We start from the raw sequence: 20657 nt of genomic DNA, 5'->3' as shown, positions 1-20657 counted from the left end.
TCCAACTGCTGTACCACAGATGAAGATGCATATGGCAGTCCCTGCACTCAAGATGCTTTCACTATATTGTAGGAGACAAACCAAGAGTGGCAACATGGTATGGAAAGTGTCCTGGCCACAAAAGCAGTGATTCAGTGTTCTGAATCAATGCTAAGAATCTGACGCCCCCAAACCAACCAAACAGCATCCAAACTGTAAAAGTCCTAAAAAGGGGCTTTTCACCCACCTCCTTATTTCATCAGTTAGGCAGACAATGTGCTCCTGCATCCGGCGCAGCCGGATTTCATAGCGTACATCTTTAGCTTGTGGGTTGTAGTTTCTGGCATAAAAGCCCCGCCAATAGGCCTGAAGCTTGGTGGCTGCTTCATTCAATTTCTGAAGGGCAACTTTATTTTGTCCCAAAGTAAGAGATCTGTGGGTTAAAACCCTGCAAGGAAGTTTCTCTGAAGCTGTTTGAGACATGGTTTCTTCACTGTCTGGCTGTGTATGGAAGACATTGTGTCCAAGTGACTCGGGAAAAGATGTAAGACTGTGGGTGTCATCCTTTATGATGGCATTGGTTACTGCTGGCTCGCAACAAGGTAATAGCCCATCTTCCTCATTTACCTCTGTACTGATAGCACTTTTTGTCATCTCAACAGAATTCTCGTTTGCAGCCCAAAAAGCCTTTTCCCCTTCCTTATCAAAGCCGTTGTTTTCCAGACATTTCACAGATTCATCGGCAGCACTATCATTTTCTAGGCCCAAGTTAATGTCTTGCAGCCTCAGCTCAACTGTAGGTGATACTGGAGAGAGTCCTGATGCAACTGGCATAAAAGTAGACTCTGAAGAGAGAAGACTACAGTTTAACTTGTCTTCATCTGTCTGGATGTCTTCCAGGTGCAGGTCATTTCGAGAATATCTTGTAGTGTGTACAGAGGCTGGAAAGTTATTCTTAACAGCATATAAATGGTCATCATTACTGCTTATCCCAACCCAAGAATTGACCTGGATGACGGGTTCTAAAAGAATCAACAGAACATCATTTAAAACATTAAATGTTTAAAGAAGTATTTTTTCAGTTGGATCCTTTTAATGAACTCTAATCCCTGAAATATAGTAAAGTGCAAAGAAATGATTTCAGTAATTTCCTCCAATATGCCTAAAACACCAAACCAAATATTTTTAAGAAAATGAATTCTTGCAATGGTCATAGGAATAATCAAAGTACCAGGTCACTTCAAAAGGTAGCAGTTCTCTGAACGTTTTCAAAAATTAGACATATAGTAGTTATATATGTCTATCTGTGTATATACATTATATAAAATATAAGATCCAAATGTTCACTTAAGCTAACAAGTACAAAATTATGAAAACATGTACTTTTTTTGTTTTATGATACCAAACAGATCAAACAACTTGGAGAAAAAGGATCAGAGATCAGTTAACTTCTTACCACTTTCCTGGACTACCTGGCAATCTTGAATGGGGCTGGAATGCTCCGGTATAAGGGATGCCCTTGTTTCAACAGGAGCAAGAGAAGATGACTCTTCATTTTGGCTCTGGTTCATCAACTGCCTCTGGTGAAACCTAAAAATCAGTAACATCTGATGTGATTTAGCGCAAACCAAAAAAAGAAAGCTTTTTCTGCTCCCTTTGAAGGGTAACACTGTCAAAAAGGTAGAAGTTTACAAGCTTTCAAAGTATATACCTTTGAAAGGCAAGAATATAAAATGGGGAAAAGATAGTCTCTTCAGCAAATGGTGCTGGGAAAGTTGGACAGCTGCATGTAAATCAATGAAGTTAGAACACACCCTCACAGGGGAGGGTGGTGGTCCAGTGGTGGTCCAGTGGTCCCTCCATGCTCTCACTGCCGAACACCCAGGTTCGATCCCTGGTCAGGAAACTAAAATTCCACAAGCTGCTCAGTGCAGCCAAAAAACAAAACAAAAACAAAAACAAAAACAGAACACACCCTCACACCACACACAAAAATAAACTCAAAATGGCTTAAAGACTTAAACATAAGACAAGACACCATAAAACTCCTAGAAGAAAGCATAGGCAAAACATTCTCTGACATAAATCATACCAATATTTTCTTAGGTCAGTCTCCCAAGGCAATAGAAATAAAAACAAAAATTTTAAAATGGGGGGCTTCCCTGGTGGCACAGTGGTTAAGAATCTGCCTGCCAATGCAAGGGACGTGGGTTCGAGCCCTGGCCCAGGAAGATCCCACATGCCGCGGAGCAACTAAGCCCATGAACCACAACTACTGAGCCTGAGCTCTAGAGCCCGCAAGCCACAACTACTGAGCCCACGTGCCACAACTACTGAAGACTGCGCGCCTAGAGCTCGTGCTCCGCAACAAGAGAAATCACAACAATGTGAAGCCCGTGTACGGCAACGAAGAGTAGCCCCTGCTCACCACAACTAGAGAAAGCCTGCTCACAGCAACGAAGACCCAACACAGCCAAAAATTTGAAAATTAATTAATTATTTGTAAAAGCCATTAAAAAAAAAGAGGGACCTAATCAAACCTACAAGCTTTTGCACAGCAAAGGAAACCATTAAAAAAGAAAAAAAAGCAACAACAAAAGAAAAGACAACCTACAGAATGGGAGAAAATATTTGCAAACGATGCAGCTGACAAGGGCCTAATCTCCAAAATATACAAACAGTTCATACAACTCAACAACAAAAAAACCAACCCAATTGAAAAATGGGCAGAAGACCTTAACAGACATTTCTCCAAAGAAGACATACAGATGGACAGTAGGCACATGAAAAGATGCTCAACATCACTAATTATTGGAGAAATGCAAATCAAACCTACAATGAGGTACCACCTCACGTGGGTCAGAATGGCCATCATCAAAAGTCTACAAATAACAAGGACTTCCCTGGTGGTCCACGGTTAAGAATCCACTGAATCCTATCCAATGCAGGGGATAGGGGTTCAATCCCTGGTCGGGGAACTAAGGTCCCACATGCCACAGGGCAACTAAGCCCACGCGCCACAACTACTGGGCCCTCGCGCTCTACAGCCTGCATGCCACAACTAGAGAGAAGCCCAAGCACTGCAACTAGAGAAGCTGACATACCACAACGAAGATATCGCGTGCCGCAACTAAGACCCAATGCAGCCAAATAATAAAATTTTAAATAATAATAAAATTAAATTTAAAAATATTTTAAAATTTTTTAAAAAGTCTACGAATACAAATGCTGGAGAGGGTATGGAGAAAAGGGAACCCTCCCACACTGTTGGTGGGAATGTAAATTGGTGCAGCCACTATGGAAAACAGTATGGAAGTTCCTCAGAAAACTGAAAATAGAATTACCATATGATCCAGCAATCCCACTCCTGAGCATATACCCAGACAAAATTATAATTCAAAAAGACACATGTACCCCTTGTTTATAGCAGCACTATTTACAATAGCCAAAACATGGAAACAACCTGAATGTCCATTGACAGATGAATGGATAAAGAAGATGGGGTACATATACACAATGGAATACTACTAACCCATAAAAAAGAATGAAATAATGACATTTGCAGCAACATGGATGCAACTAGAGATTATCATACTGAAGTATGTCAGAAAGAGAAAGACAAATACATATGATATCGCTTGTATGCGGAATCTAAAATATGGCACAAAAGAACCTATCTACAAAACAGAAACAGACTCACAGACATAGAGAAAAGACTTGTGGTTGCCAAGAGGAAGGAGGGGAGGGAGAGGGATGGACTGGGAGTTCTGGGTTGGTAGATGCAAACTATTACATTTAGAATGGATAAACAACAAGGTCCTACTGTACAGCACAGGGAACTACATCCAATCTCCTGGGATAAACCATAATGGAAAAGAATATAAAAAAAGAATGGGGCTTCCCTGGTGGTGCAGTGGTTGAGAATCTGCCTGCCAATGCAGGGGACACAGGTTCGAGCCCTGGTCTGGGAAGATCCCACATGCTGTGGAGCAACTAGGCCCGTGAGCCACAACTACTGAGCCTGCGCATCTGGAGCTTGTGCTCCACAACAAAAGAGGCCGCGACAGTGAGAGGCCCGCGCACCGCGATGAAGAGTGGCCCCCGCTCGCTGCAACTAGAGAAAGCCCTCGCACAGAAACGAAGACCCAAAAAAACAGCCAAAAATAAAATAAATAAATAAAAAAAAAAAGAATGTCTATATGTGTATAACTGAGTCACTGTGCTGTACAGCAGAGATTGACACAACATTGTAAATCAACTCTACTTCAATAAAATAATTTTTTTTAAAAAAGCAGAATGTATATACCTTTAATAACCCCCAAATTACAAAGTCTCATTTAAAAGCACTGGATAGAAAAGGTTAAGAAACTTATTTTTAAATCACATAGTCAGACACCATCATATGCATATACACGCACAAACCTTCAAAGGCAGGATCTCTGATAAAAGAAGTGACTACTAAATGCTTCTAGCTATACTTTTTTTTTTGGCTGCGCTGCACGGCTTGTGGGATCTTAGCTCCCCAACCAGGGACTGAACCTGGGCCCTCCCCAGTGAAAGTGTGGAGTCTTAACCACTGGACCACCAGGCAATTCCCAAACTATTCTTTTTTTTTTTTTTTTTTTTTTTAAATTTTTATTTATGTTTGGCTGAGTTGGGTCTTCACTGCCATGTGCGGGCTTTCTCTAGTTGCAGTGAGTGGGGGCTACTCCTCGTAGCAGTGCACAGGCTTCTCATTGTGGTGGCTTCTCTTGCTGTGGCGCACGGGCTTAGTTGCTCTGTGGCATGTGGGATCTTCTCGGACCAGGGATCGAACCCACAACCCCTGCATTGGCAGGCAGATTCTTAACCACTGTGCCACCAGGGAAGACTCCAAGCTATACTTCTTTTATTTTATTTTATTTTATTTATTTTTTTATTTTTTTTGCGGTACATGGGCTTCTCACTGTTGTGGCCCCTCCCACTGGCAGGCAGATTCTTAACCACTGTGCCACCAGGGAAGACTCCAAGCTATACTTCTTTTATTTTATTTTATTTTATTTATTTTTTTATTTTTTTTGCGGTACATGGGCTTCTCACTGTTGTGGCCCCTCCCACTGCAAAGCACAGGCTCCGGATGCGCAGGCTCAGCGGCCATGGCTCACGGGCCCAGCCGCTCCGCGGCATGTGGGATCTTCCCGGACCGGGGCACGAACCCGTGTCCCCTGCATCGGCAGGCAGACTCTCAACCACTGTGCCACCAAGGAAGCCCCAAGCTATGCTTCTTAATGTTAGTATTTTAAAACCCATATGAAACACCCACATTAAGGGACAAATGCAGTTTTTAAAAATCCCACTCTCCCATGCTGCTTGGCTCTCCCCACTGAAGAAATGATTAGCAATGCAGTTGCTGGGGAGCAAACTGGACTGCACTGCAAGGTTCGGTTCCCCTACAGAACTGCTACAGTGACCAGTGGCCCAAGTGCCCAGAAATGTGGGCCGCAGCACTCACCTCAGTCCTACTAACCCTGCAGGAAAGAGTCAGAGGTATTTTCACTTGTGAATTCATCAACCGCTACAGATAAATGGGCTCACCTCTGCTTGCTCAGAATCTTCTCTAGTTTGGCATCCTCTGCAGTCTGAAGACCCAGCGTAGAAGTGAGAGGACAGACTGTAGCCAGATACTGGACAAGCTGGATGTGCTGGCCAGGCCGATATGCTCTCCCCTTGCCCTGACTATACAGCCATTCAGCTTTCAAACTGGAATTGAGGGACATAAAGAAGAAGGGATGGCATTAGGGTAGACAAGATACATTTTTAAGCAATAATGATTCTTCCTTCTTAATTTACCTTTATAGCATCATTGGATATTTTTCATAAATAAAATTCACTCAAGTTAAAAAGAAAATCTATCCTTCTGATTCATTCTCCTTACTATTACAATGTTTTAAACCTTTTTTCTTGCTTAGGAGCACTTCCAAAGATTTTTACTAATATTTTAAATTTATTTAAAATAAATATTTTAAAATTATTTTCAAAGAAGCAATGAATAGTCGCTTCATTCACTATCAAACTGAAGTACCTAAATACATAAATTGTGTTTAAATCCATTAGTTCATGATAGCTTTTTTTTAAAGCTAATTGGTCACAGCTGAAGGATGCTAGTGCCCTACCAACTCATTATTTTTAAAAACTGGTAAGTAAAGGAGACAAATTAAATATTATTAATTCTACCTTTCCTATACAAACTATACCAATGACCAAATAGTTACTTAATAGAAGTATTCCAGCTAATAAAAAAATTAATGATAGAATTAAAATTTCACCATTTTGCAACTCTCAATGAATTAATGGATTTAGGCACTGATCATTAATAGCTACTCCTAACACAAGAGACAACCAGACACCATGTGCCTCTCAATAGAACCCACAAAGTAGTCCTTCTCCCAACAAAAATCTGATCAAACCTCCACATTCAACTACCAATTTACAGGAAATATAGAAGGAGAGGAGTATGTCAAAGGACACAGAGACACAGCAATTGGCAAAATAAGCACAGTGGGAAACTCTATAGGACAAATAATCTGATTTCTTCAACAACCAAAAGAAGAGAAAAGAAAGCAAAGAAAATAAGAAGAGGAGGAACCCATGGAGAGATTTGAAAGCATCATCTTGGACCTCCAGCCAAGTCGAGCCTTCAAACGACTCCTGCTCCATGTGATCTCACCACAAGATCCCAAGTGAAAACTACCCAATCAGCACAGCCAACCCATGGAGCATGCAATGATAATACATTTTTAAAACACTGAAAAAGAGAGCAGGAAAGAAATTTTTTTAATATATCAACCAATTACAATGTATGGCCTTATTTCGATCCTGTTTCCAAAAATCCATTACAAAACTGCATTTATGAGGACTAGTGGAAATGTAAGCACTTAACTAATATCTGGTGTTATTATGGAATTATTGTTAAATTTTTTGATAAGTGATAACAGTATTATAGTTATTTCTTTAAGAGTCCTTATCTTTTAGAGATGAAATTATATATAATCTGAGACTCGTTTCAAAATCATACAGGAAAAGGGGGCGTGGGTGAAGGTAGAGATGAACAAAGTTGGCCATGAATTGAAAACTGCTGAAGCTGGGTGACAGATTCAGGGGAGGTCATTACACTACTGTTTATTTTTGTAATATGTTTGAATTTCTTTTTTTTTTTTTTTTTGCAGTACGTGGGCCCCTCACTGTTGTGGCCTCTTCCGTTGCGGAGCACAGGCTCCGGACGCATGGGCCCAGCGGCCATGGCCCACGGGCCCAGCCACTCCGTGGCACGTGGGATCTTCCCGGACCGGGGCACTAACCCGTGTCCCCTGCATCAGCAGGCAGACTCTCAACCACTGCGCCACCAGGAAAGCCCTGAATTTCTTTTTAATTAACATGCTTTTGCCTCAATTTTATCATTCTTAAATCTGCCCATCAACTTGAAGTTAAAGTTGCATCATTTTGGCATACTTTGTTTCTCTGTACACCATTTAACTCAGCATTGCAAATAGTTTGAAAATCATTTCCAATCCACAACCCTTTTCTTCAACCTTCACGTTAAGGTATCCACATTATGCAAAAAACTGTACAGTCCAAAACTGTTAAGCCACCCAAGATGTATTATAGACTGAAAAGAAACTGGTTCTTTTGACAGCTGGTTAATAGTGCAGAAGAGTCTTGGTGCAGTAAAAAGAGTTTAGTTTTCTATGATGTGCCAGTGTCACAAGAAAGGTGAAACTGTTTTCTAACAATGAGATATAAGGTATGCCAAGCTGATTAACTGAAGTCACGTAACAATAAAAATTTTAATACACTTAATAAAAATAATTAGAAGTATTTCTTCCATAGACACATTCCTGTGGATTAAATAAAGCTCATTCAGGATCTTCATGAACTCTGCTCTAAGTTTCCATAAGTTCTCCTGCCAAGCAAATGGCTTGTTGAAAGGCTGTCCCTAAAAAAGGCCCATAATAGAGGACAATCCCCAACTTTAATAATAGCTAGCAAGCGATGCTTCCAGGTTATAGACGGTTTGTAGTTTGGGAGGAAAGAAAAGCGAAAGTAAAAGGATACAGAAGGAGGCTCAGGTATTCCACAGTTTAAGTGTGTGAGGTGAACCACGAACTGTGGAGTATCAACTACTGTAAGATTTGTTTTTCTGCCTTTGCTTCACATTCATCAATAAACACACCATTACACAAGTTTATTAATCCATACGATATTTTCTTAGGTAAAAAAAATCTCTCTGCCCATTCAAAGACAAAATTAAAATTAATTCAGCTCTAACATTAATTTCAAATCACTGGAATATGACTTTTCTCTTGAAATTAAAGGAACAGTCTACATTATATAACAGGGATAGCAACTACTGAGAGAATTTAAAACTGCTCTTTCACCTAATAAAAAAAAAAAGGAATAATGGATAAAATGATATCTGGTATTTGCTTTTAAAATATCCTAACCAAAAAAAAAGTTCAGGATAAAAAAAAAAAAAAAAAGTGCAGGATAGATGAAACAAGATTGGCAAAATGTTGATAACTGTTGAAGCCACATGGTGGGTATTTAGGTGTTCATTATGTTACTCTACTTCTGTATATATTTTAAACATCCTTTCAAAAAAAAAAAAGTCTCCAAAATTCTGCTCCCTAAGTTCTGATCTGTAAGCAACAGAGGTGTAGCTTGGTACTAGGTCCTATAAACAGTAAAACAGAGATTGAAAACAAATTCAGAAAGAACTCCAAATACTGAGGTGTTACACAAAGGTCCTTCCCCAGGTGTGCTTCTCTCTGAGAAAGCCCTCAGCCAAAGCACCATAGCGGTAGGTGACTGCTCAAGTTACTTTTTTGGGTGACACACACACTTAAGACCTGGCTACCCAAGGTCATCAGGGAACTTGGGACACTTTTCATCATGGAGAAAAAATTTAACTTGGTTGTTCTTAGCAAACAACAGGCTGGGTAGATACAAAAACTAGAAATTCCTTCCTGCCTATCCTTCAGGGCAATTCCAAGGCTGACCAGGAAAATGTTGGAACACTGCTCAGGCTACCCACTGATTTTTCAGTCAATAGCTCTCCCTTAGAATAATTCCTCCCTCCAAGACAAAATACTTCCAGAGTTGTTTTAAAACATGGGAGCACTGTTTACAGACTACACAGTTGTCTCAGACATCAACTGCAGCAGCATTTTTCTCAACAACCTAGGTTCTTTGGTTTGAATAGAACTCTATTTACCCACTCTTCTATGCACTGACATTTGGGTTGTTTCCCAAATGTCTCACATAGCTCCCAAATGTTTGGAGCTATTATGAATAAGGCTGCTATGAACATGCTTATATACATGTTTTTTGGTAGACATAAGCATCTATTTCTCTAGGGTATATACCAGAAACCAAACTGCTGGGTCATAGTGTATTTATAAGTCCAACTTCAGTAAATACTGCCAGTTTTTCAAAATGGCTGCACCATGTACACTCCTAGAACAGTGTATGAGAGTTCCAATTGTTCTACATACTCATCGGTACTTAGTATTGTCCGTCCTTTTAATTTTAGCTACGCTGGTGGGAGCTGGTTGATTTGAAGCCTCCATAATAAACGAGGAAAAAAATAATCTTTCTGAATTATCAAAAATATCAACATAGTGGTTATCTCTAGGGGGGAGGGGAGTTATGATGAGAGTGGGGCAAAGGAGATCTCTGGAGTGCTGGTTTTGTTCTAGTCTTATTTTCAGTGATGATTAATTATATGGGTATTTTTAAATAGCACGTTTGAACTATTTCTGAATTATATGATACTGTGCAATTTTTTTTAATGTGGGGGGAAAAGAATCTGTCTGAGAAAGGGTTGCTTTTAAGCTACACTCCCACGTCTCCCTTCCTCCCATACTTTAGTGTAGAATAACCCCACAGAGAGAGAGGCTACCCAAGTAAAAGTCCACTCTTCCCTACCTCCTGAAGAATCTGAAATTAAACAACTACAAAACATTATAGAGAAAGTTCCCAAAAAATGCAAATTCACCTTAAAGTCACTTGGATTAAAACCATTTCCACAGTATAGAAACATAGCCTTTGCATTATTATTCATCTCTTCAACAGATATCTTCTGCTTTTTAACACCAGCTTTAGTTTCTAAAAAACTCTTCAATCCCCAGTCCCTATCCTTAAGTAATAATGACAATTATCACTTATTAAGCATCTACTGTCTGACCAGTATTATGCTCTACCTATTATCTTTAGTTCTCACAGCACCCTTGAAAGCTAGGTAGTTTTAGCCACATTTTACAGATGAGAATACTAAGGCTCAGAGAAGTTATGGAACTTGTCCAGGCCACACTGCTAATGGGCGGCAGGGAAAGATGTGAAGCTTTCTCTTGTCTCTCCGGACCAGGTCTCATTCTCTTCCCAGGTCTCTCTTTATACCAAACCCTTACCTCTGCCCATCTCACCATGCTGCTGCCACATATGAAAATGTTGCCAGTCCTACTCCCACAGAGAAATCTGATAACGTCTTTCTTTCTATTAAAGGAAGATCCAGAGAAGATAATCCAAGTAAACCCATATTCCAGCTTTAGAATTACCCACAGTTTGAAATAAAATAAGGTGTCTGAATACACAGCAACACTCACTGCAGGAAAAAGGAAAAGCCACACTTTTCTGTAGGCAAACCAGAGCTGACATACGTCCTGCACCCTACACCAGCACCACCACTATGTAGCTCCTGGTTGCCATTCCTCACTGCCCCACACCCTGTACAGCAACTAGATGAAAGAGAGGGAGAAAGAAAAGGAAAACCCTGTCAGTAATCTACCATTCCTTCTCCCATCGGGAAACCCCTCAAGCGACTTTCAATCTGTAGAACAGAAGGACAAAAAAAGCGAGGAAGAATGTATGTGTTGAGTCCATGAATGCAGGTGTGTATGCAGTGAAAGGAAGAAGAGAAATGAGGCAGAGTGAAGAGAATTAAGTCATCCTGATTCTCACTATCCTCTCTAAATCCACCCCTTCTTGTCCACAACCTAGTTCCTTACCTCCCCTGAAGCTCTGATTCTACTGATCATGTGCCAGCGTCCAGAAGACCCCATCATGCAGGGGTCCCAGCTTCAAGCTGCAGAAACCATCAAAGATCTAGAGAAGGGGGAGTTCCCACTTCTGCTGTTTCACAGGTAGAAGGTGAGGACCAATCAGCATGTCTGCTACCAGTTCCAAATTAGAACTCTGCACGCATTTTCCCAAGGTCACTGTTATAAAGAGTAGTTGGGTACTAAGGTATTATTAATACTGCCTTTACAATATGATGGATAGAAGCTTTTGTGGGATTGATCTGAAATCCTACACAGCATCTATAACACGGTTTCTATGTAGAAATGCTCCAAGCCCCAAACAATCGATTAACAAAAGGATTTTTAGAAATCAGTTTGTTGTATGTTGGGCAAGAAGTTAAACTCACTAGCCCCAACCTCTAAGGTTGATATTTATTTCTTATCCTTTTTTAGAAAGGATAAAAAATCCTAAATGAACAGCACAGAGTCTGCTATATGATGGTACAAATGATCTTAATTTCTAAATGCACATTTCAAGAAACATTCAGTTTATTAATCTGTAGTAAGCTAGAAATGGGCTTTTCAGTTAACTTCCATGATAAATGTGATGTTAAAGAGGTCACGTTCACCTTTCCTTCTGCGATATCACATATCCATCTAGGACTCTGAGGTTTAAGCACCAGCTGACGATGTATGGCCGATAGTCGAACCCTGGAATGGAAGGTGTTGCCATCACACAAGGATTGTTCATGATCGACAACTGTTCCAATTCAGTTAAGGATGCCAGAAAAGAGATCTGGAACAAAGGACAGCTTTGTTGAATGAAATGGACTACTCGGTGTCAAGCGCAGGGCTTCCACTGATTACACATCTTTGGCAGTTTGAGAATGTAACAATTTCCCTCTTGTTTTGAAAAGTGACAAGTAACACTCTTATATTATCCACTGACTTCCAAAATTCCAACAATATGGCCATCTGTCCTTGCTGCACAAAGTCCCTTAGAAAGCACTGTTTCCTAGCAAAGAGAACCCTATTTTGAAAATATAACAGCAGCCAGAAAAAGGTGCAGAGTGTGCCTTATTAACCCTGTTAATGTACATGTCCCTCTACCAACAATTACTTCCCAATGGAGTGATAAGTACAGCACTGCAAATGAAATTAAGCCTTAATAACCCACTGACATTAAGTAAAAGTAGAAAGAAAAATAATGGTCTTCTAGAGCCAAGTGTTTCATCCTGATAGCAGTTTCTTCCAAGATACTCACAGTCTAAAGTGAGCTCACAACCCTTTCCTGCATCTCTCCTGACTTTCCAGCTTCCCAGATCCCATAAGATACCCTCAAATTTTACCTCATTTAAGTCCCGGATTTCATTTTCTGCCAAAGAAAGTATAGCAAGACATCTGGGTAGATAAGCAGGTGCCATTCTAAGAGAGGTGATGATATTTCCATGTAAAAGTAGGGTCTTGAAAGTAAAAAGAAAATGCATTACAAATGAAAAGATTACAAATAAATTGGTCTATTTTGATAAAACCAAAATGGTGTGTACAAACATAAAGTGATCTGTTTTATTATACTTCTCATCACACACAAATCAAAGACTGCTAACGCTGGAAGGGTCCTACGTGGTCTTCTGGTCCAACTCTCCTTTTTCACATCCACATTCTAAGCTCAAGAAAGTTTAAAGACTTGTCCAAGAACATATGCTTAGTGTAGTCATGTTGTGAGATTTAAGTTATTAAAACTTGAGCAATTTCCAACATACTTGTTCATTTCCTTTTAAAACATCAAAACAGAGGGTGAGAAAAGTGAAAGAAAACATTCATTAAAACAATCAGGTATAAAGCAAATTTTCCAAGAGAGAGAGATAACCCACAAACCATAATTTACAATTATATTCTCTTGGTAACTTAAAGCTTGAGGAAGGCTGAATGTGCTTAGAGATGGTGCTGACTCAAATTAAGTCAGCAACAATGAAGAATAAAGCGAATACTCCCAACACCCAGGATTTTCTTTTTTTTTTTGGCTGCGTTGGGTCTTCATCGCTGCATGTGGGCTTTCTCTAATTGCAGCGAGCGGGGGCTACTTTTCGTTGCGGTGCACAGGCTTCTCATGACAGTGGCTTCTCTTGTTGCAGAGCACGGGCTCCAGACACGCGGGCTTCAGTAGTTGTGGCTCTTGGGCTCTACAGTGCAGGCTCAGTAGTTGTGGCACAGGGTTTAGTTGCTCCGAGGCATGTGGCATCTTCCTGGACCAGGGATCAAACCCATGTCCCCTATATTGGCAGGTAGATTCTTAACCACTGCGCCACCAGGGAAGTCCCAACACCCAGGATTCTGATAAGGTAATCATGCCTCCATTCCAGAAAAAAAAAGTTCAATCATTTTCAGTTCATTTGAATTCTCTTAGTATCTGGCTACATCAAATTGCTTAGAATAATTGTTGCTAAAACTGACTTCTGCTAACAATATAGTGAAATTTGAGCTAATAATACTGTTTCTAAGGTTAATGAATTCATCTGATGCTAATAATATCCAATGGAGGAAAAATATGGGAAAAGCCTACACATGTTGAAGCTGTGGTGCCAACTGTTACTTATTTCAGCAGTCCCCAACGTTTCGGCACCAGGGACCGGTTTTGTCGAAGACAATTTTTCCACAGACCGGGGCGGGGGCGGGGTGGGGGTGTGGGGGGATGGTTTGGGGATGATTCAAGCGCATTACATTTATTACACACTTTATTTCTGTTATTATGTTGGACTATATAATGAAATAATTATACAACTCACCATAATGCAGAATCAGTAGGAGCCCTGAGCTTGTTTTCACTTGCCATTCACTGATAGGGTTTTGATATGAGTCCACAAGCAGTTGATTTATTATGGTCTCTGTGCAGTCAAACCTCTCTGCTAATGATAATCTGTATTTGCAGCTGCTCCCCAGCGCTAGCATCACTGCCTCAGCTCCACCTCAGATCAACAGGCATTAGATTCTCACAAGGAGCGTGCAACCTAGACCCCTCGCCTGAGCAGTTCACAGTAGGGTTCGCGCTCCTATGAGGATCTCATGCCACTGCTCATCTGGCAGGAGGCGGAGCTCAGGTGGTAATGCAAACGATGGGGAGCGGCTGTAAATACAGATGAAGCTTTGCTCACTCGCCTGCCGCTCACCTCCTGCTGTGCAGCCCGTCCCTAATGGCCCAGGGTGTGGGGACCCCTGACTTATTTGATTACATTCCCCTCTATAAAAAGTGCTACAAGCCACAGATTTTTAAAATTAAAGTGAAGTTAATTTTGATAATTTAGTAATATCTATTACTAAAAAAATAGCAATCTTGAGTGTCAAAAAACAAAGTAAAGTTCAGGAATGTTTACTCTCAAGCCCACCAACATGTTATGTACTATATAACTGAAGCTGCTAACGTTGGCTGACTGGGCACGAAGGGAATTTCATCATGTTTGTTGGATGGTAAATAAGAATTAACCTTAACTACAACAACCAGTTTTAGTTAAAGTAAATCAATTATAGAAATTAACAATAAAAAGTTCCATACTTAATTTCTGGTACTCTAATAGAACTTTTATCATAATGAACACTATCTGTTCTTCATAACAGCAGGCTGATTTTAGATCAATTAGGTTATTTTCTCTTGGTGTTTTAGTATAAAATTTCAGAAATGACATAGAAAACACATTTACCTTCAGTGATGCCAATTTAGATAGATCACCTATCTGGGGTATGTTATTGTCTGATAAATCGAGGTGTTGAAGAGCTGTGCAGCTATTGATTTGTTCCATGGCCTATTACAAGAAAAGGATCACATTATTTCACGCACATGAAATCAAAAAATGAAATTCTTCCCTATTTCCTGTAGCTGAGCCTCTTGCCTCCTCTGCCCATTATCAGAAGCAGAGGAGCAGGGCTTAGCAAGAGAAAAAAGAGGCAGTGCCAACAGAATCTGGCATACTGCTATATAGCTAGTTTCTACCTTCATTATCTCTCTAAGAGCAGAGTCAGATATTTATAGCTTAAAGAAACTTTTAGTGATGACATGTGACAGTTGGTATAACATAGACTTTACAATTTAACAATGAAGCCAAACTGCCTGGATTCAAATCCTAGCTCTGCAACTTCCTGACTGTGTGACCTTGGGCAAGTTACTCAACTTCTCTGTACTTCAGTTTCCTCATCTAAATAATGAGCATAAAGACTGTACCTACCTTATTGGCTGTCATGAGATTGAATAAGTTAAAATTGTTAAGGTAGTTAGAATAGTACTTAGCATACATTACATACTCAATAGAAGTCAGTTATCATCATTTAATCCAGTTCCCTTACCTAGCATATCAAAAAATAAGGCAAGAAATATTTATTAACTTACCCCAAATTATAGAGCTACTAAGTGGTGGAAGCAGGACTAGAAGCCAGATCTCCTGACTTTTAAAACATTATATTCTCCACTGTACCATTAAACATGTACATAAAACTTAATTCAGCATGAATTTTCAAAATGAGATTTTTGTTTTCAGTTTATGTTAACTGAAATTATCTCTGGGGAATGGGAATGGATACTTTCACTTTTTATTCTATTTTTTTCTATACTGCTTAAATTTCTTTTTCATAGCAAATACTTTTGTGAAGTAAAAAAAAAAACCTAATTACTTAAAAAAAAAAAAGAAAGAAAGAAAGAAACAATTCACCTTGAGATTATTTCCTGCCAAATTCAGCCATTCCAAATGTACTAGCTCCTTTAGGCCTTCCACATAGCCAATGCTATTATGAGGCAAATTTAATACCCGGAGTTGGGTCAGTTTGGCCACACCCATCATCCGCACCAGCCGATTGTTAGCCACTGACAACTGTGGAAAGAAAACATACCATTATTCTTAGGAGTAAAATATAAATATTACTTTCACATTAGGGTGGTTAAAAAGATTTATTTATATGGCCCAACATTCCCAAATATACAAACCCAATTTGTACTTTTCACATATATTGTCTAAAAATTCTGCAGTGCAACTATTAGTTGTTGTTGTCATTCCTAAGCAGTGGAAAATACAGATAAAGCTGAGCAATCAGACCTCCTCCAACTACTAAAAGAAAACATCTTTAACACAGCAACTACTTGAGAATGTAAACTCCACAATAACAGAGTCCTTTCACTATCTCCATCAAAATCTAGAACAGTACCAGACACATAAGAGCCCAATAAACATTTGTTGAAGGAATGAATTAATCAACTCTTTACCCCCACCATGAAATAAAAGGTTATCTTAACAACACAATATTTTGCCAACATAAAATGTTTTCTTTTTTAACAAACGCTCTTTTTTCTAGTCTACTCTAAAGGCAGCAAAAATGTGTTCATCTTCAGTAGAAATTTAAAAAGCATCACTTAATAATCATCATGTAAAAGTTAATTTTTTCTTAAATTATTTTATTCATTTATTAAATAAATTTATTTGTTATTAAAAGTTTTAAAAATTTAAGGCAACATTTACTGCTTTCTAGGCTTGCAGAGTTACCTTTTGTAACTTTATCTTACTCTTTTATTTTGTATAATAATAAACTGGTCTTATATAACTATTTCCCCCACATAGCAATACATACCTGTATTAAACGTTTGCATTTCTCAAGATTTTCCAATTTAATAATCTGATTTTTATCCAGAATCAAAGTATGAATATCAACTTCATAGGGTAAGTTTGGACTTAATTTCTGTAGCCCCTGTCCTGACCAATTGACCACTGATCCTTGAAAAGAGAAGGGAAACTGTTAGAAAACACAACTACAACAGCTGAGCATAGGGATAAAATTATACTCATAAAATCTTATACATTTAGAGTTAGAAAACACTAGAGCATAATAAACATCAAGCTTTAAAAACTAAAGCAATCAATTTCTAAGTGACTACAGATTGAAATTATTCATTTTCCTTTAGAAATATCAAATTATACTAGATTTGTGATAGTCTACTCAAGTTTCTTTTCTTTCTTTTTTTAAATTAATTTATTTATTTATTTATTTGTTTTTGGCTGTGTTGGTCTTCGTTGCTGCACGTGGGCCTTTTCTAGTTGCGGTGCACAGGCTTCTCATTGTGGTGGCTTCTCTTGTTGCAGAGCACAGGCTCTAGGGCGCCCGGGTTTCAGTAGTTGTGATTCGCAGGCTCTGTAGTTGTAGCTCGCAGGCTCTAGAGTGCAGGCTCAGTAGTTGTGGCGCATAGGGCTTAGTTGCTCCATGGCATGTGGCATCTCCCTGGCCCAGGGCTCAAACCCACGTCCCCTGCATTGGTAGGCAGGTTCTTAACCTCTGTGCCACTACGGAAGTCCATCTACTGAAGTTTCTTTGATATAATACTTTGGAATTCTTCACATTTAAATGTAAACTATTACTTCAATATTTTGTGCCTAAGTAATGACAGTATTTTTTAAATGTAACTAATCTTTTGATAGAGAACAATGTGCTTACAATATCAGTATATCATAAAATTATTTTGAAAATCTATTTTGAAAACTATTTTGAAAATCAAAGTACAGTTAATTTATCTACAAAATGGAAATAATATACCTAATTCATTAAATTGATGTGGGGATGAAAAGAGAAACCATATGAACAGCACTTAGTCCCATTCCTGGCACACAGAATTCAATAAAGTAATTTGGTATGTTTAACAGACGTTCAAATCCTGGCTCCACTAAGCTAATCACTGTGGTATGTTGGGCAAGTTATTGATCTCTTTTGGGCTCACTTTTCTACTCTGTAAGATGGGAATGATAATAATACCTGCCTTATAATGTTGTTCTACAAAGAAAATGAGATAATTAAAAAAAAAAAGGCACTCAGAACATAGTCTTGCTCATATAAAAAGTGCTTGTATAAATGTTAACTATTATTATCAGTACATTGCCATGGTGGGCTGGGGAGGTGGAGTTTAAGAGCTACAGATAGATTTGTGATATCTATCACAAATAGATAGATTGTGCAGGGGGCGGGCCAGAGAAACTGCCAATTTCATATTTCTACCCAGATTAAGATTACTGCGGGAAATAATTATGCGAGATTGCTCTCCTGAAGGGTTTCAACCAACGTTTTTCCATTGTCTAATGGCTTCTAGCATTTGGGGCGGGGAGAGGGGGTCATTCGATTCTGAGAATTTGGTGAAAGATATATACCGTCCCAGGAAAATGCATAGCCTTTGCACACAATTCAAAGGGATCGAGAGACCTCTTAGACTCTCCCTTCTAGATAATGAGCCCCATACCTAAGCGGGGGAGACGGGCATTCACCTTCAGCCCTGACCCTGACCCAGAGCCTCCGAACTGTAACCAAAACAAAGGAGCTCCGCTCACACGGCACCTACAAAAGCACCCACGCCGCGCGTTCCGTTGGGCAGAGACCAAGCTATACCCCAGGACCCGGTCTGCAGAAAAAGGCATGGAGAACTGTGGGCTCTGGATAACCCCCAGGTTTTATCACGGCCACCGGACACTTCCAAGAAAGGGTCCAACATCAATCTCTATCTATATCTATATATAGTTTTTTTTGTTTTTTTTGTTGTTGTTGTTGCGGTAAGAGGGCCTCTCACTGTTGTGGCCTCTCCCGTTGCGGAGCACAGGCTCCAGACGCGCAGGCTCAGCGGCCATGGCTCACGGGCCTAACCGCTCCGCGGCATGTGGGATCTTCCCGGACCGGGGCACTAACCCGTGTCCCCTGCATCGGCAGGCGGACTCTCAACTACTGTGCCACCAGGGAAGCACCCAACGTCAATCTAGAGAGCTGTGTTTGACACAGGGTTTTCTTGAACTTTCTAGGAATCCACGGGAAGGGGGGAGATTCTGCAGTTTTCACTTGGGCACCCAGAACTCAAAGTAAACATCCAAGAAAGATTACCGCGGCGGCCAGAAACCCACCGCCCAGGCATCCTCAGGAGCGCGGGAGCAGCGCGAAGGTCTCTTGGGGCTTGTAGTCCCCCGCTTGGCCCTCGCTGCGACGCCGGAGAGCCAGGCAGCGCCCAGAGGACTTCTACTCCCAGAGGGCAGCGCGCCTCCGCGATGCCCACAACCCCACATCAGAAGAACTGGTCCAGAACTGAACCCCTAAACCCAGTCTTCTTCTCTCCACCAGGTAACAATAATTCAGTTCTATGGAGTAAACATGGGGACCCAGGGGTGGGGGTCGCCTTACCTTCTCCAACAGGCAAAGCCGCGTCGACGCGCGCCACCGCCATACTTCCCGCTTGCTAATAATACCAAGCAACCGTCCTCCGGCTGCTAGGTGGAACTCGTAGTCGGGAGGAAGAAGCCAGAGACTACAGATCCCAGGATGCACGGCACCCAAACGGCCCAATTGGCTGCCTACAACTAACGATGCGAAACCCGGGTTAGAATCTGAGCCAAAGTGAGTTTGGAAACCGGGTCAACTCCCCTTGTTTGGCAGGGAAGCAGGCTATTGTTAAATGATCATTTCACTCTCTTTTCTAGGTGTTTTCGAAATTTGACACTTTTACCATCGGGATGATTATAAAGTCACTACTCAATACAGACCGAATTTGAGGACTCATTGCTAGAGACTTCTAGCAATGGGGGCTGTCCCTTCTTTTGATATATAGCTATATCAAAAAGCTTACACTTTTGACACAACTATTACATTCTAACTAGTGTGACTGTAGCAATGAACTCAATAAGCTATCAGGAAATGGAGAAAGAAATAGAAACTATAATCTTCAGAGAAGACTTAAAGGAGGAAGTGAAACGGAGCTAAGGCTTAAAAGATGGGTAGACTCTAACCAGTTCAGGAGTATATAGAAGGCGAAAAGACAGTACAGGCTGCAGGTGGAGGCAGGTAGTAATGAAACTAACCACACAATGTAGAGAGGGAGCTTCCAATTTCTACTGCCCACTCCTTCATTCCCTCTTATTCTGAATTCCCCTCTTTCTGAAACAGCAGTGTCCAAAATCTCTAATAGTTTGTTTGAACAAAATCCCCATAACTCACGCTTCTAGGTTTCCAGGCAATTGATTCTGTGAGCATTCCCTCCTTCCAGAGTCCTCCTCCTATCTCTCTGACTACACCTGCTTTACTTCTTTTTTTTTTTTTTTAACTCTGTTTCCCACTGTTTTAGTCTGAAGACAAATTTCTTAACCTGAAGAGGGAATTAAGACTAGGAATTTTTTCTTCTAACCAAGAGACCCCTTACCTAGAAAGTACAGTCTTACTATATAGGTGTAAGAACAAAGCAAGCCTGAATTCTGTCTCCTACTAACCTTTGTTCCCTGGAACAGCTGCTGAGGACTGAGATGAGTCTCCAGCTCAGGGAGAGAGAAAGGGTTTACAGTTCTCTCCAATTTTGCAGGGCAATGACTTGGGAGGGGGAGTCCTGGATGCCCAGAAGGTACCTGAGGAGCACAGCTACCTGCAAGTTTACATCAATAGCAGAACCAGAGTTTTGTCTGGTTTGTCTGACCTGGGATCCTGAGGAAAGGGCCAAAGGATTCTCTTCATGGGGCTAACTGAGTATAGTCATAGCTCTTAAAGAGAGTGGCCACAGATCCTGGGTACATGGCCAAGTGAGCCAGCAACCCTTTAAAATCATACCATGGAAACTTTTGTGCTTCAGATACAGCTTTT

General features: G+C 40.3%; 1 protein-coding gene across 3 annotated transcripts in view; it reads right to left on the bottom strand.

Annotated features, from left to right (window-relative positions):
- The window catches only part of CEP97 (centrosomal protein 97), a 28995-nt gene extending 9680 nt beyond the window's left edge, over positions 1-19315 (bottom strand). For 2 of the 3 annotated variants that reach the window (XM_024759247.1, XM_024759246.1), the window contains exons 1-9: positions 19215-19315; positions 16641-16783; positions 15731-15889; positions 14729-14830; positions 12383-12496; positions 11663-11829; positions 5554-5718; positions 1436-1569; positions 227-1001 (exon numbers count right to left, since the gene is read on the bottom strand). In XM_024759247.1, the coding sequence (XP_024615015.1) occupies positions 227-1001; positions 1436-1569; positions 5554-5718; positions 11663-11829; positions 12383-12496; positions 14729-14830; positions 15731-15889; positions 16641-16783; positions 19215-19257 (1802 nt within the window). In that variant the 5' untranslated portion in view covers positions 19258-19315. Of the gene's footprint in view, positions 1-226; positions 1002-1435; positions 1570-5553; positions 5719-11662; positions 11830-12382; positions 12497-14728; positions 14831-15730; positions 15890-16640; positions 16803-19214 lie in introns of all 3 variants that reach the window. The other variant, XM_024759248.1, reaches the window with a different exon arrangement.
- Between the last annotated feature and the right edge of the window lie 1342 nt (positions 19316-20657).

This window comes from Neophocaena asiaeorientalis, unplaced genomic scaffold, assembly GCF_003031525.2.
Source record: "Neophocaena asiaeorientalis asiaeorientalis breed wild unplaced genomic scaffold, Neophocaena_asiaeorientalis_V1.1 scaffold197, whole genome shotgun sequence".
Lineage (NCBI taxonomy): Eukaryota > Metazoa > Chordata > Mammalia > Artiodactyla > Phocoenidae > Neophocaena > Neophocaena asiaeorientalis.
Note: the sequence above shows the minus strand (reverse complement) of the source record. Positions and strands in the feature narration are given on the sequence as shown.